The sequence below is a fragment of the Bos grunniens genome, chromosome 25, assembly GCF_055505025.1.
Source record: "Bos grunniens cultivar Pamir isolate PY7600 chromosome 25, Bosgru_T2T1.0, whole genome shotgun sequence".
Taxonomy (NCBI): Eukaryota; Metazoa; Chordata; class Mammalia; order Artiodactyla; family Bovidae; genus Bos; species Bos grunniens.
The window spans coordinates 7,349,675-7,365,314 of NC_141189.1; the positions used below are offsets into that span (position 1 = coordinate 7,349,675).

The window sequence follows — 15,640 nt, forward strand, 5'->3', positions numbered from 1 at the left end:
TATGCTGGCCTGCCACTGCTCAAGGACATGGCTAGTGGTGGGGGAAGGAAGGAAGGGTGTGGGGTCTGGGCAGCTTGGTGGACAAAGGAGAACCCCACAGCAGCCTCCGGGGTAGGAGTAGGAGGGTGCAGAGCAGGAAGGGCCCATGTGTGACCCCCGTAAGCTTAGTCATATATTCCATTTTCTGACCTCCTGGGCCCAACCAAACCCACCCCTTTCTCAACATGGACACAAGAGGTTCCCAAGCCCAAGTCCAGTTTTATTTACACTCATCTCCAAGCGCATGATTTGGGGATAGGTGACAGGTCTCAGGGGAGAGGGTGACGGCCACAGAGGACAGGGATGGGTGCAGGAGAAGAAAGGGATGGCCGGGGGGGTGGGGCGCTCTTCCAGTGTCCTCCATGGGCTCCCACGTGTCCCTGCACAGACGCAGGGATGCCGTCTCCTTCAGGATTTGGACTTGGACACAGCAAGTCCGATGAGTCCAGCCAGTCCCGCCACGCCCAGGGCCATGCCTCCAACGATGGCCATGCCCACTAGTCCATCTGGGGAGAGGAAAAGGGAGACTGTCACGAGGCCAAACCCAGTCCCTGTGGCGACCTGGGCTACCACCTCACAGCCTGCTGCTCCTTGGCAGAAGACGTGCCTGTCTCCCTGGAGTCCTGGTGTGAGGGCCCCTGAGGGCCGGGGAAAGAAGAGGGTTTGAGGAGGAACTGCCTGGAGGGCACCATCTGAAGAGAGACCAGAAGGCCCAGGCACGGGGGACAGAAGAGAAGTTAACAGAGTGGAGAGGGACCCGGGGATGCTGGGGGCCAAGGAAACATGAGGGCAGGGAGTGGAGGGAGGCAGAGGGGAAGAGAGGACGGCCTTCACCTTTCTTCATGGCCTTGTCAATGAGCCGTTCCAGTTCTTTGGCCTGGTTGTTCTGCGGCTCTGTCTGTAGCAGCCCTCGCACATACTTCAGGGCCTTTTCATATTCCTGCACTCAGGGAAAACAACACACCCCCCCTCAGAATTCCATCCCTCCGCCTGCCCATCAGAGGGGCCTTCTCTCCGCTGGCCCTGGGACTCCTCCCTCTCCCTCCACCCCCTCCCTCGCTCCAGCCCCACCCAGAGGAGTAGAGTCCACAAACCACCCCAACTGTGTGGGGGTGATAAGCTGAAGGAGATAACAGCCCAAGGCTTGGGGCTGCACCCCAGTGCTGACATCACTTTGCTCCCCACACCCTAGGCACCCAGATCCTCTGTCTCTCGCCTTCCCTTAGTGTCCTGGCCTGCTTTCACCTTGCACCTCTGTACCCAACACCACCCCCTGCCTACTACCCTCTTTGGCCTGGGCTCTACCCTGGAGGAGAGAGATGAGCGGGTGCTTGGCCATCCGGGTGGGCGGGGGTGGAAGGGAGTGGGAGAAGGAAGCGCTCTGCTTTACCTTGAGCCGGTAGTTCCCCACGGCCAGGTAGAAGACGTAATCCCGCTGCTCCTCCTTGCTCCCTTTGGGCAGCAGCTCTGGGGAGTCGGGAAGAAGGAAAAGGGTAAAAACCCCTTCTCTTCCTTCTTAGTGCCCGTGTCCCAGACACCCCCTCCACTCCCTAAATTCACTGTCCTGAGCCTCCACTTCAGCTGCAGTCACTCCGGGCTTCCTAGCCAGACCCGTGGGGCAGCATGAACCCCAGCCAACACTGAGGTGTATGCAGCCCACATATCAACACTCCAGTCAACTCTGGTTCATCCAAGTGAACTAAAAGCAAATCAGGGCACTGGACAAGCCAAAGGCATCTCTATTCCAGTTGCTTGCTGCCCAGACTAGTGTTCAAAATAAGTTTTCACACCTTCTCTTTTTAAAAAAACAGCTCCAAACTTGCCTTCAACTACCCCTCCCTGAAAGATCCCACCTAACTTTCTAAGGTCAGTGACTTCCCATAAGGTTACGTGTTCAGCTGTACTCTGTGCACTAGAATTTGTTGCTAAGTTGGCAGGTGTTTATACAGCTTCCCAAGCATCTGTCTGTCTCCTCAACTAGACTGGCAATGTTTAGAGACCACTTCTCCAGCTGTGTCCTACTTCTCAGGAAACCTGAGAAATACACAAACGGAGGCTGAGATGGTTTGCATTCAGGAAGATTCTTACTTTTATGGATTTACAACAGGCATCTTTGGCTAGTATAGTGATTGTTTATACACCATTACTTGACCAAGAGAAAAGGGGTACAGAGAAATTTAAAGGTCAAGTATTGTGGCCTCTGACAAACGGTGACCTATCCAAAGTTAAAGGAAACAGGATTCTGATCAAAAAAACACCATCTGCTCCCAGGTTTTGAGGATGGTCTTCTGGACTTCTACACGACTCCCCCCAAAGGTTTTCAACAATAGCTGCTAAATAAGCAACATGGTGAGGTGTGGGGGCAGACATGACTGGGACACAGGAAGACAGGAGCTTCTGGTCCCAATTCAGCCATTAATTAACCAGCTGTCTGACCTGAGACCAGTCACTTTCCTTCTGTCTAGACGACCAGATCACCAAAGTCCCGCGGGGACTGACATGCTATGACTGTCTGGCAAAACACCAATGAGGTAGCAAGTAGCCAAAAGCACACTGGGAGAAGTCAGACTAAGTATAGCCCTTTCCTGCAGTGAGTTTACTGGAAGATAACTGTACTCTGAGATCCCATGTTGAAAAAGGACCCCCACACTGGAGATGGAGGGAGCAAACCAGGCCAATGGTGGCAGAGGATGACGATGGCAAGTTGGGAAGGGGCGTTTGGGGAGTCAGCCTAGCACCTCACCCTCCAGCAGAGCAAGGCCTTTACGGATGTCGTCGTTGTACTTGCTTCGCACCAGGCACCAGGCATATTCAAACTGCGTGCTCTTGGACACCGAGCCTGCTGCCTTCTCAGACTTAAATTTCCTTTCAAATTTCTGCCACAGGAGAGGAGTCATTTAGAAGCGAAGGGGGCAAGCCGAACTCTAGCAGAACCTGGGTGTCCCTGTTACCCATCTTCTCCTTTGCCACACCCCCCGTTCGGGTCTTGGGGTACCCGACCATGGGGTACCCCAAGTCCTGCAATCTTCATCTCTGGGACCCAGGCATTCCGCTTCTTACTGCCGGGTCGTCTCCTTTGTCTCCTTGCACCTCCCCTCTCTGCTTCCCTCCCCCTAGTGGTGCCGAGTGGAGATGCCACCTGGTGGCGGCCCCAGGCACCGCTCCCGGAGCAGCTGACCCTGGGAGGCTGGCCTGAACAGTAAACAGGCTGTCAGAACAGCTCAACAACAGACCAGCCCACGCGGCCCCTCGTCGGAGACTGCTTCTCTCAGCCCCACCCTGCCTAGTCTGGACCCTATCTTATCTGAAGGAAAAAACCGTAATAAACCTGCCTATTTCCTGTTAGAGCTACAAAGATTGAGACATCCCCTACAAGGGACTTAGCGCTGTGCCGGATTGAGTAATACGTGAAACTTTACGGTGGTCGCTGTGTTCCCCCGCCACTGAAGGAGCACTTAAAATCAAGTGCCCGCATCCTGACCTCGAGCTTCTGAGAGAACCTTAGCACCCGTCAGACTCCAGGCCCCGAGTCTGAGGCGTGGTGGCATAGGAAACTACAACTCCCATTAGGCTCTGGGGCAAAGTGGAACCTCTGGGCAAGAGCCGAACGCTACTGGGGCTGCCGGGAGCCGTAGTTCGGCTTCTCTAGGCAAAACTGATGCTGGGAGGAGAGTCTGGCCCCTACCCCTCTCCTCAGGGCCCGCCCCTCCGAATCTTCCTTTTCCCTCCCTCGGAGCCGGGCCTCACCAGCAGGTCCTCCACAGACACCAACTCGTTCAGCACGGCCTCCATGGCCGCCGGCCCCGCAGGTCTCACAACTCAGACGCTACAGTGCCACTTTCTCCATGGCCCATTGACAGGGGCGGAGAGCAACTTCCGGTGTCCGGCGGAAGCGGAACCGCCCTTCCCTACGCAGAGCCAATCGCTCCCCGTAGCCGCCGCCGAACCCGCCTCCGCCTACCGCCGCCGCGGCGCGCAGCTGGGGTCACTGATGCGCATGCTCCGACAGATCCCTCTCTCTCTCTCTCTCTCTCACCAGAGCCCGCAGGCCGCGCACGGCGCCTGGCCACTCCTAAAGTTGGTCTTCCTGGGTACCCTGCAAGTGCCTCCGTCTACAGAGGCTACCTCAGTAAAGTACGAGACTGTGTCTTGATGGTTAGCCCCCAGACTGAAAACAGCGTAAAGAGAAGGTGGGGATCTGGGCATGGATCCCGTAATTTTAGATCTAGTCTAACCCTCTCTTTTCCTCCCGTCCCCCGCCCCCCACCTCCTTGCTCCCAGATATCTAGGACCCTAGGGGCTACGTGACTTTTTAGTGCCTGCAAGAAAATCATAACTCGTACCAGGGTTTCCAGGGCCCGGGCGGACTTAAAATGCAAGAGCAAAGAAAACTAGATCTGTCAACCGTAAACCAGAGACTGGAATACATACTAATGGGGGATGCTATTAATGGGAATTTAAAGAAAAGCTGTTGCTTCTGCTTGCACAGAAGGTCCAATATTTTAAATATTATTTAATAAAGCATCCTCTGGGTGTACTCAAGGGGGAAAGGCCCTTCATGTGGGGTCATGGGCATTAAGGCGCTTGGAAGTGAGAAGCAACAAAACATGGAAAGGGGAAATGCTGCATGGTGCTCTGGCATCTGTGTTCTGTGCAGTGAAGCGTAGGTAGTGACTTTCAAATTCTCTTTACCTTGACCCACAGTGCTCCAGCACACGTGTGAATGTAAGTTCCCTGAGGGCAGAAACTGTATCTTGTTTATCTGTCCATCTCTAGCTCTGAGCACAAGGAAAATGAAATGTTCAAGAAATATTTGTTGAATTGTCAGGAAATAATAGTAATGACCACAGTGCAAATGCAGGGGGTTAGCAGCCAAACACACACCTTTCACATTTGCAAATCCCCTTAAATCTTTTTTTCCTCATAATAGCCTTGTGAGTTAAGGTAGGAAGTTATTCTTTTCTATTTGGCTTGGACAGTTGATACGAGCTCAGTAAACTTTAAGAGAAACCTCAATTTAGGGAACTGGCTCCATAATAGTCAAGGAAAAAAAATTTACATTCTTTCAAAGATGTACTGAGTGCCTAAGTTTGGCTGGGCATTGGGGTGAGCAGAGAGGGTAAAAAGGTGTACATAATATGAAGCAGATGAGTGAAAATAGGGCTGAACACTAATGGCAAGTAGAACTTACCTTCCTTTGAAGGCAGGGAATTTCAGAAAGGCAAAAGTCTACTATTTCTATCAGGATGTTACTTTCCTTGGGTGGCTTGCTACCCCTCATCCATATTTGTATCTATTGCAGCTCTTGGCACAGGCCTGGCACGTGGCAAAAGCTCCATCAGGGTTTGTTAAATGTTACTTGTGGGGAGAAAAAGAATGTGTTACATGGCTCAATTCTGTGCCAATGAAGAGATCTTAAGTTTGTTTCTTAGGTCCAGTAAGCACAGCCATCCACCCTGGATTATAGGGATAAGAAGTAGTGCCTGTTTATTTTACTTCCAAATTACGTTTCTCCATCTTTTTCAAAAACATCTACTTCTGCTTTATTGACTACGCCGAAGCCTTTGACTGTGTGGATCACAACAAACTGTGGAAAATTCTTAAAAGAGACGGGAATACCAAGTCACCTGACCTGCCTCCTGTAGGTCAAGAAGCAACAGTTAGAACTGGACATGGAACAACAGACTGGTTCCAAATCAGGAAAGGAGTACATCAAGGCTGTATAATGTCACTCTGCTTATTTAACTTATATGCAGAGTACATCATGCGAAATGCCGGGCTGGATGAAGCACAAGCTGGAATCAAGATTGCTGGGAGAAATATCAGTAACCTCAGGTATGCAGATGACACCACCCTTATGGCAGAAAGCAAAGAACTAAAGAGCCTCCTGATGAAAGTGAAAGAGGAGAGTGAAAAAGTTGGCTTAAAACTCAACATTCAGAAAACGAAAATCATGGCATCCAGTCCCATCACTTCATGGCAAATAGATGGGGAAACAATGAGAGACTATTATTGGGGAGGCTCCAAAATCACTGCAGATGGTGATTGCAGCCATGAAATTAAAAGATGTTTGCTCCTTCAAAGAAAAGCTATAACCAACCTAGACAGCATATTAAAAAGCAGAGACATTACTTTACCAACAAAGGTCCGTCTAGTCAAAGCTATGGTTTTTCCAGTGGTCATGTATGGATGTGAGAGTTAGACTATAAAGAAAGCTGAGCACTGAAGAATTGATGCTTTTGAACTGTGGTGTTGGAGAAAACTTGAGATTTTCTTGGACTGCAAGGAGATCCAACCAGTCAGTCCTAAAGGAAAACAGTCCTGAATATTCATTGAAAGGACTGATGCTGAAGCTGAAGCTCCAGTACTCTGGCCACCTGATGCGAAGAACTGACTCATTGGAAAAGACCCTGATGCTGGGAAAGATTGAAAGCAGGAGGAGAAGGGGACGAAAGAGGATGAGATGGTTGGATGGCATCACTGATTCGATGGTCAGGAGTTTGAGTAAGCTCTGGGAGTTGGTGATGGACAGGGAAGCCTGGCATGCTGCAGTCCATGGAGTCACAAAGAGTGGGACATGACTAAGCGACTGAACTGACCTTTTTCAATACCATCCAAATGCAAACTGTTGTCACTTTGGAGTAGGCAGAGAGACCTTATAAAAATACAATTCTCAGTTTATCTAAAACCCTTTAATAGCTTCTCACTGCTGTTAGAACAAAGGCCAAAACCTCGCAGCAAAGCCCAGAAGGTTCTCTGTAGTCTGGTCTGGCTCCTGCTCTGCATCATCTCTCCTTCACTGCCTCTCCCTGTCTGTACACTAACCCCACAGGCCTCCTTTAAGTTCTGCAACCCCTAGTGGCCACAGGCCCTCTGTACATGCAGTCCCTGCTATCTAGAACATCTCCCCCCACCATGAAATGCCCCCCGCTTTGCTTATATGACTCATTCATTCATGATTTATTTCACTCAACAAATACGTGTTGAGCACTTGTTATGTGCCAGGCACTGTTTAAGTATTTGGGATCAGCACTGAACAAAGTTCCTGTTCTCAGAGAACTTGCATTTTAGTGGGGAAAACAGAAAAAATAATCAAACAAGTAAATAACTAAAAACACAATAATGGCAGGAGTTTATAAAGTGCTGTGAAAACAAGAAAAGCAGGGGAAAGGGACAATGAGAGAAGAAGATGCTGGTGGAGGAGAGCTCAAAGAAGCCGACCATGGAGAAGTGATACCTGGACAGGGAACTGAAGTAGCCATGTAGGTGAATGAGGAGAACGTTCCAGGGAGACGAAACGGCAAGAGCCAAAGCCTTAAGGAAGGAACACATAACAGTTGTTTAGAAAATGAGGGCAGAGAGGTAGCCAGGGGCAGATCGTCGGGGGGCTTGTAGACTATGGTAAGGGATCTGGACTTAATGTGACAAGTGATGGGAAGGCTTTGGAGGGTGTGGGCAGCAGAGTGAAATGATCCAGCATAGAGCAATCCCTCCGGTGGCTACTGGGGTAGCCCAGGCAAGAGACAGTGGTGACCTGGTCTACAGCGGCAGCAGTGGAGGTGAAGGAGTTCAGGATATGTGGTCAGAAGGTGTGGTCGGCAAGAACTGCTGATGGACTGGATGTGAGAGAGGCGGGTAGGATGACACATAGGTTTGTGCCCTGACTGACCTGGTGAATTCCTACTGACCATTAGTTCTAAGCTCTAAGACTCCTCCTCAGGGAAGGCCTTCCCTGGCATCCAGATTAGGAGGGCTCCTGTTGAGAGGCTGAGCACTACCCATCCAGCATTTTCAGACTATAAGACTGTAACCCGCTCATCTTTTCTTAGTGAGCCCTGTGTTTTTGTGAACCACATGAGTATTGGTTTGGGTATGGTAATAACATCTTCCAAGAGCCAAAGACCATTCTGCTATTGTCTCTTTTTTCCCCCACATAAAGGAAGGCTCACATGTGACCTGCGGTCAAAAATCACACCAGGAAGGTAAGAGTTCTGTTTGATCCATGAGGAAACTGAGACTCAAAAAGCTTACTTCATCTCTCCAAGGTCACAGAGCTAGAAGTGGAGGAGCTGGGATTTAAACCTGAGTCCTGCTTCAGCATCAGAGACGAGGAGTCAGTTAAAGAATAAACAGAACGGATACGACGACGTTGTAAGTATGCTCCAAATTTTTATCTTTAAAAAATTTAAGTGTAAATTTGTCATTTTTTTGGTTTTTGTTTTGCACAGTAGAGGACTTCCCTTAAGCAGCAGATGAATGAGGAAGGAACAATTCAGATGAATTCAAAATGAAAACAGGCAAAGCAATCCCAATAATCCCCCCTTTTTTTAGTAAAATACAGTAAAATTAAAAACAAACCCCCAAACCACCAACAGTGCCCCTGAGATTGTTGCATAACTGACTTCTGTCTCTTGGCAAGTGGCCTGTGTTTTTAGTTCACACCCTCAGAAGAAATGGAGTGGCCATCATGGTCAACAAAAGAGTCCAAAATGCAGTACTTGGATGCAATCTCAAAAATGACAGAATGATCTCTGTTCGTTTCCAAGGCAAACCATTCTATATCACAGTAATCCAAGTCTATGCCCCAACCAGTAACGCTGAAGAAGCTGAAGTTGAATGGTTCTATGAAGACCTACAAGACCTTTTAGAACTAACACCCAAAAAAGATGTCCTTTTCATTATAGGGGACTGGAATGCAAAAGTAGGAAGTCAAGAAACACCTGCAATAACAGGCAAATTTGGCCTTGGAATACGGAATGAAGCAGGGCAAAGACTAATAGAGTTTTGCCAAGAAAATGCACTGGTCATAACAAACACCCTCTTCCAACAACACAAGAGAAGACTCTATACATGGACATCACCAGATGGTCAACATTGAAATCAGATTGATTATATTCTTTGCAGCCAAAGATGGACAAGCTCTATACAGTCAGCAAAAACAAGACCAGGAGCTGACTGTGGCTCAGACCATGAACTCCTTATTGCCAAATTCAGACTGAAATTGAAGAAAGTAGGGAAAACCACTAGACCATTCAGGTATGACCTAAATCAAATCCCTTATGATTATACAGTGGAAGTGAGAAATAGATTTAAGGGCCTAGATCTGATAGATAGAGTGCCTGATGAACTATGGAATGAGGTTCGTGACACTGTACAGGAGACAGGGATCAAGACCATTCCCATAGAAAACAAATGCAAAAAAGCAAAAAGGCTGTCTGGGGAGGCCTTACAAATAGCTGTGAAAAGAAGAGAAGCGAAAAGCAAAGGAGAAAAGGAAAGATATAAACATCCGAATGCAGAGTTCCAAAGAATAGCAAGAAGAGATAAGAAAGCCTTCTTCAGCGATCAATGCAAAGAAATAGAGGAAAACAACAGAATGGGAAAGACTAGGGATCTCTTCAAGAAAATCAGAGATACCAAAGGAACATTTCATGCAAAGATGAGCTCAATAAAGGACAGAAATGGTATGGACCTAACAGAAGCAGAAGATATTAAGAAAAGATGGCAAGAATACACAGAAGAACTGTACAAAAAAGATCTTCACGACCCAGATAATCACGATGGTGTGATCACTGACCTAGAGCCAGACATCCTGGAATGTGAAGTCAAGTGGGCCTTAGAAAGCATCACTACGAACAAAGCTAGTGGAGGTGATGGAATTCCAGTTGAGCTATTCCAAATCCTGAAAGATGATGCTGTGAAAGTGCTGCACTCAATATGCCAGCAAATTTGGAAAACTCAGCAGTGGCCACAGGACTGGAAAAGGTCAGTTTTCATTCCAATCCCAAAGAAAGGCAATGCCAAAGAATGCTCAAACTACCGCACAATTGCACTCATCTCACACGCTAGTAAAGTAATGCTCAAAATTCTCCAAGCCAGGCTTCAGCAATATGTGAACCATCAACTTCCTGATGTTCAAGCTGGTTTTAGAAAAGGCAGAGAAACCAGAGATCAAATTGCCAACATCTTCTGGATCATGGAAAAAGGAAGAGAGTTCCAGAAAAGCATCTATTTCTGCTTTATTGACTATGCCAAAGCCTTTGACTGTGTGGATCACAATAAACTGTGGAAAATTCTGAAAGAGATGGGAATACCAGACCACCTGATCTGCCTCTTGAGAAATTTGTATGCAGGTCAGGAAGCAACAGTTAGAACTGGACATGGAACAACAGACTGGTTCCAAATAGGAAAAGGAGTTCGTCAAAAAAAGCCTCTGATGAAAGTGAAAGTAGAGAGTGAAAAAGTTGGCTTAAAGCTCAGCATTCAGAAAACGAAGATCATGGCATCCGGTCCCACCACTTCATGGGAAATAGATGGGGAAACAGTGGAAACAGTGTCAGACTTTATTTTTCTGGGCTCCAAATCACTACAGATGGTGACTCCAGCCATGAAATTAAAAGGCGCTTACTCCTTGGAAGGAAAGTTATGACCAACCTAGATAGCATATTCAAAAGCAGAGACATTACTTTGCCAACAAAGGTCCGTCTAGTCAAGGCTATGGTTTTTCCTGTGGTCATGTATGGATGTGAGAGTTGGACTGTGAAGAAGGCTGAGCGCCGAAGAATTGATGCTTGTGAACTGTGGTGTTGGAGAAGACTCTTGAGAGTCCCTTGGACTGCAAGGAGATCCAACCAGTCCATTCTGAAGGAGATCAGCCCTGGGATTTCTTTGGAAGGACTGATGCTAAAGCTGAAACTCCAGTACTTTGGCCACCTCACGTGAAGAGTTGACTCATTGGAAAAGACTCTGATGCTGGGAGGGATTGGGGGCAGGAGGAGAAGGGGGCAACAGAGGATGAGATGGCTGGATGGCATCACTGACTCGATGGACGTGAGTCTGAGTGAACTCCGGGAGTTGGTGATGGACAGGGAGGCCTGGCGTGCTGCAATTCATGGGGTCGCAAAGAGTTGGACACGACTGAGCGACTGATCTGATCTGATCTGATCTGATGTGTTACTTTATGTTTCCGCTCATGAGCAACGCTGGGCTGGAAGAAGTACAAGCTGGAATCAAGATTGCTGGGAGAAATATCAATAACCTCAGATATGCAGATGACACCACCCTTATGGCAGAAAGTGAAGAGGAACTAAAAAGCCTCTTGATGAAAGTGAAAGTGGAGAGTGAAAAAGTTGGCTTAAAGCTCAACATTCAGGAAACGAAGATCATGGCATCTGGTCCCATCACTTCATGGGAAATAGTTGGGGAAACTGTGTCAGACTTTATTTTTTGGGGCTCCAAAATCACTGCAGATGGTGATTGCAGCCATGAAATTAAAAGACACTTACTCCTTGGACAGAAAGTTATGACCAACCTAGATAGCATATTCAAAAGCAGAGACATTACTTTGCCAACAAAGGTTCATCTAGTCAAGGCTATGGTTTTTCCAGTGGTCATGTATGGATGTGAGAGTTGGACTGTGAAGTAAGCTGAGCACTGAAGAATTGATGCTTTTGAACTGTGGTGTTGGAGAAGACTCTTGAGGGTCCCTTGGACTGCAAGGAGATCCAACCAGTACTTCCTAAAGGATATCAGTCCTGGGTGTTCTTTGGAAGGACTGATGCTAAAGCTGAAACTCCAGTCCTTTGGCCACCTCATGCGAAGAGTTGACTCATTGAAAAAGACCTTGATGCTGGGAGGGATTAGGGGCAGGAGGAGAAGGGGACGACAGAGGATGAGATGGCTGGATGGCATCACCGATTTGATGGACATGAGTTTGGGTAAACTCCGGGAGTTGGTGATGGACAGGGAGGCCTGGCATGCTGCGATTCATGGGGTCGCAAAGACTCGGACACGACTGAGCAGCTGAACTGAACTGAAATGATGTGTTACTTTCTAATTATACACTTGTGTGATTTGCTGATGAATACCACCCTCCTGTACTAGACTGAAAGCTACAGGAGGGCAGGGTCTGTCTGTTTTGCTCATTTTATGCCCACAGAGCTCAGAGCCTCTACCAGTAGATACTCAATTTGTACTAATTATTGTTGCATAAATGGTTGTTGCAGTTGCTATGATTAACTTTTTGGAAAAGAAACCAGTCAATATATAGTAAGAGCTATATTTTTTGACTAGTAATCTACTTCTGTGCGGGGAAAAAGTATTCAACAAAAGCCAAAAAGAAAAGAAAGGAAAGAGAAGGCATGAAGATATTCATTTCTGCATATCTCTGAAGGTAAACAAACAACTAAATCACCAAGGAATGGTTTTATTAAATGACATTACATCAATATTATGTTACATCAATATAATAACAAACAGCCTTAAAGTCAGTGATCTGGATTCTAGGCTGATAATATTCAAAACAAAAAATTACGACCTTCTCAAATTCAGTCCTGTGAGTGGGCAGAAAAGAAACTGACATTTTTCCTGGTGGAACCAAAACCTAGAACTGATACTTTGTGGCAGAGGCCCTACTTTGAGGACACCAGAAATTGGAGCCTGTTTGGGACTTCTGCCCTATAGCATCTTGTCAGGTCAGCCCAGGAGAAGTTCTCAGCAAACACCCACCAAACAGAATTCCACTATTATTTTTAAAAAGTTAATAGGAGATCAAACCAGTCAGTCCTAAAGGAAATCAACCCTGAATATTCATTGGAAAGACCGATGATGAAGCTCCAATACTTTGGCCACCTGATGCGAAGAGCCGACTCACTGGAAAAGAGCCTGATGCTGGGAAAGATTGAGGGCAGGAGGGGAAGGGGTGACAGAGGATGATATGGTTGGATGGCATCCCCGACTCAATGAACATGAGTTTGAGCAAACTCCGGGAGATAGTGAAAGACAGGGAAGTCTGGAGTGCTGCAGTCCTTGGGGTCGAAAGAGTCAGACACGACTTAACGACCAAACAACAACAATTTGTTATTTATTTGGCTGTGCCGGGTCTTAGTTATGGTATGCAGGATCTAGTTCCCTGACCAGGGATCGAACCTGGGCCCCTGGCTGGGCGTGCAGAGTTTTAGTCACTGGACCACCAGGGAAGTCCCAAGGGTTCCACTATTTGTGATCTAATCTTCAGTGATCAGTCTCCTCTACTTCCCACTTTCATCTACTGTTTAATTAGACAGGAAGTCCTGTCAACCCCCAACTGATTCGTTCATCCATCCAACAAAACATTTCTTAAGGGTCTGCTGTGTTCCAGGCACCCTTCTAAGTGCTGGGTAAGAGAAATGAACTAAACAGACATAAATCCTTGTCCCATGGAAGTCAATCTTAGCAGAAGAAAAAAGATAGCTACTGAATAAATACATAATATCAAGCCACCACTGCCTCCATTCTGTCGTCATACTCTTTAACAGCCTTCACATGTTTTCCTCTTTCAACCCAGACTGGCTGCCAGCTGCATTTTAAAGTGCAGATGAGACCCCACATCTCCGGATTAAAATACCGTCTAGACTACTCAGGACATGGTTGAAATTTCTTATGATGCATACAAAGCCCTTCAGGATCGCCTCTGCTTACCTCTCCAGCTTCGTCTCCAGGCACCCACGCGCCCTGCACACGGAGAGTTTTCATGACGGCCACCTTTCTTCCACTCGGAATGCTCTCCAACCAGAGCTCTCCATCCACCAAACACCTGAGTCCCTGCGTGGCCGGCAACTAACTGCCAGCCTCAGGGCCGTTACCCTCCGGGGCAGCTCTTATCACCCAGTCCCACAGTCCTTTATGTGGACAGGGACCGTGTCTTGTTTATCTCTCTGCCAAAGGGCAGACACCCAAGAATTGTTCGTGGGGTGAATGAGAGAGTAACGGCAGGCATTCTTAAAAAAAAAAAAAAAAAGACGTTAAGAACCTCGGAGACATCTGCACTTCCGGGTGGCGGCTCGGTCGGCCCAGGAGGTAAGGGTGACCCCAGGGTCTGCTCTAGGAGGAGGGCTCGGTCACCCGGAGAACCCGGGAAGACTCGAGCGGGAAGAGCGCGCAGTCTGCGTCTGTGCAGTCTCCGCCCTCTGGAAGGAGGCGGAGCCGAGACGAGCCCTGGGCGGGGCGCGGAGGCCCCGCTGGCCAATTAACATGAGCATCTCCGCGGGAGAGGCGGGGCGTGGTGCGACCGAGAGGCGGAAGGGGCGGTGCCGAGGCCTGGAATCCCCGAATCTCAGTTCTAGCCCTTGTGGTCCGGGGTGAGCGGGGTTCTCCTTGCTAATCCTTAAGCCAGAGACGCTCTCTGTAAATGAAAATTTATCTGTTGCCTCCTTTAGAGTCTGTCTGGCATCTGTGTGATGAGGGCGCATACCGTGCCCAGGAATCACCTGGAATCTTATTAAAAGTGCAGGGTTGGTTCAGTAGGTCTACGGTGAGGCCCGAGATGCTGCGTTCCTAATTAGCTCCGAGAGGACATCGATGCTGTGCCTTCTCTAACACACTTTGAGGAGCAAAGGTGTGAAACAGCGGTTCTTAAAGGTGGTCCCCGGACTAGCAGCTTGGACATCACCTGAGAATTGTTTAGAAATGCACATTATTGAGCCCGGCTCCACACCTGCGTAGCAATCTGAGGTTGGGGCCCGGCAGTTGGTTGTTTTACAAGCCCTGTGGGTGATTCTGGTGCTTAGTGCTCACTGGACTTTGAGAACAAAATTGAGCCTCATTTCTCTACAGACTGTGACTGTGTCAGTTTGCTTTATCTCGTTAAGTTTCTTCAGCCGAAAGTGTGAAAATACTGATGCCTTCCTAGTGAATCTCGTAGGAGGAAACGTGAGAATGACTTTAAAGCACTTGGCACACATAATAAACATTTTATAACGGTTATCAGAGCCTAGCGAGCTTAGTTTCATTAGTGTGAGGGGACAGAAAAAGACTTTAAAAGGAATGAGGGATGGAGGGAGATCTCATAAGCATATGCAGAAATGATTTTTTTCTTGCAGGCCACTAAAGCGGAAAAGACAGCTGCAATGGTAGTTAACACAACAGTGTTACCTCTCAACCGTGGTGATTATCCATAAAGCCTTTCGTTCAGACAATGAATTAATTCACTTATTTGGAATGCCTCTTTCAGATGAGTAAATTTTAGACAGCAATAATAGACAAAAAGAAATACTTTACTTTGTCTGTGTGTGTGTGTGTGTGTGTGTGTGTGTGTGTGTTTCAAACAACAGATGTGCCTTAAACTATCTAGGTGTGATTTTCCTATTTGTCTATTCTTGGAATGACATCACCATTTACCACTTTGGTCATAGGATGTAGAAAGGGGAATAAAGCAAAATCAGAAACAGGCAAGAGAAATTTCTGGGTCAGTTTTTATTCAGCAATGAATTCAAACTGCCAGAAGAACTGGAAAATCTGTCACCCCTGCCTCATACACTGCTCTCATCCAACCGTGAGCTGCCAGAGTACTGACTCTAGGAATTCTTTCAGAACTCATTGACCTTCCAGGATGAAGCTGTATACATAACCAAAGATTAATAGAGTTTCTTGGACCAGGGTCAGAGGGCCTCTTTCTAGATTGTCATGCTGCTGCTACACTGGAGTGGGTTGCCATTTCCTTCTCCAAGGCATGAAAGTGAAAAGTGAAAGTGAAGTCGCTCAGTCGTGTCTGACTCGGTGACCCCATGGACTGCAGCCTACAAGACTCCTCCGTCCATGGGATTTTCCAGGCAAGAGTACTGGA

The 15,640-nt window shown here is 47.7% G+C and overlaps 1 protein-coding gene across 2 annotated transcripts; it reads right to left on the bottom strand.

Annotated features, from left to right (window-relative positions):
• Positions 1–238: 238 nt before the first annotated feature.
• FIS1 (fission, mitochondrial 1) lies at positions 239–14,087 on the bottom strand. 2 transcript variants are annotated; one of them, XM_086374309.1, is made up of 5 exons: positions 13,498–14,087; positions 2,783–2,915; positions 1,430–1,506; positions 874–979; positions 239–545 (listed from the first exon to the last, which is right to left on the bottom strand). In XM_086374309.1, the coding sequence occupies exons 1-5, from the start codon at positions 13,549–13,551 to the stop codon at positions 448–450; spliced, it is 468 nt and encodes a 155-aa protein (XP_086230435.1). In that variant the 5' UTR covers positions 13,552–14,087; the 3' UTR covers positions 239–447. The 2 variants fall into 2 exon arrangements, with proteins under 2 accessions (XP_086230435.1, XP_086230436.1); XM_086374310.1 differs by lacking the exon at positions 13,498–14,087 and adding an exon at positions 3,787–3,910.
• Between the last annotated feature and the right edge of the window lie 1,553 nt (positions 14,088–15,640).

Bases quoted from the DNA above. Each gene is read 5' to 3' on its own strand.
- FIS1 (XM_086374309.1), bottom strand. From the start codon at position 13,551: ATGAAAACTCTCCGTGTGCAGGGCGCGTGGGTGCCTGGAGACGAAGCT. The intron at 1,507-2,782 runs GTGAGGTGCTAG...CCGACTCCCCAG, and splicing joins AGGCCTTGCTCTGCTGGAGG to AGCTGCTGCCCAAAGGGAGC. The intron at 980-1,429 runs GTAAAGCAGAGC...CCCTGAGTGCAG, and splicing joins TGGGGAACTACCGGCTCAAG to GAATATGAAAAGGCCCTGAA.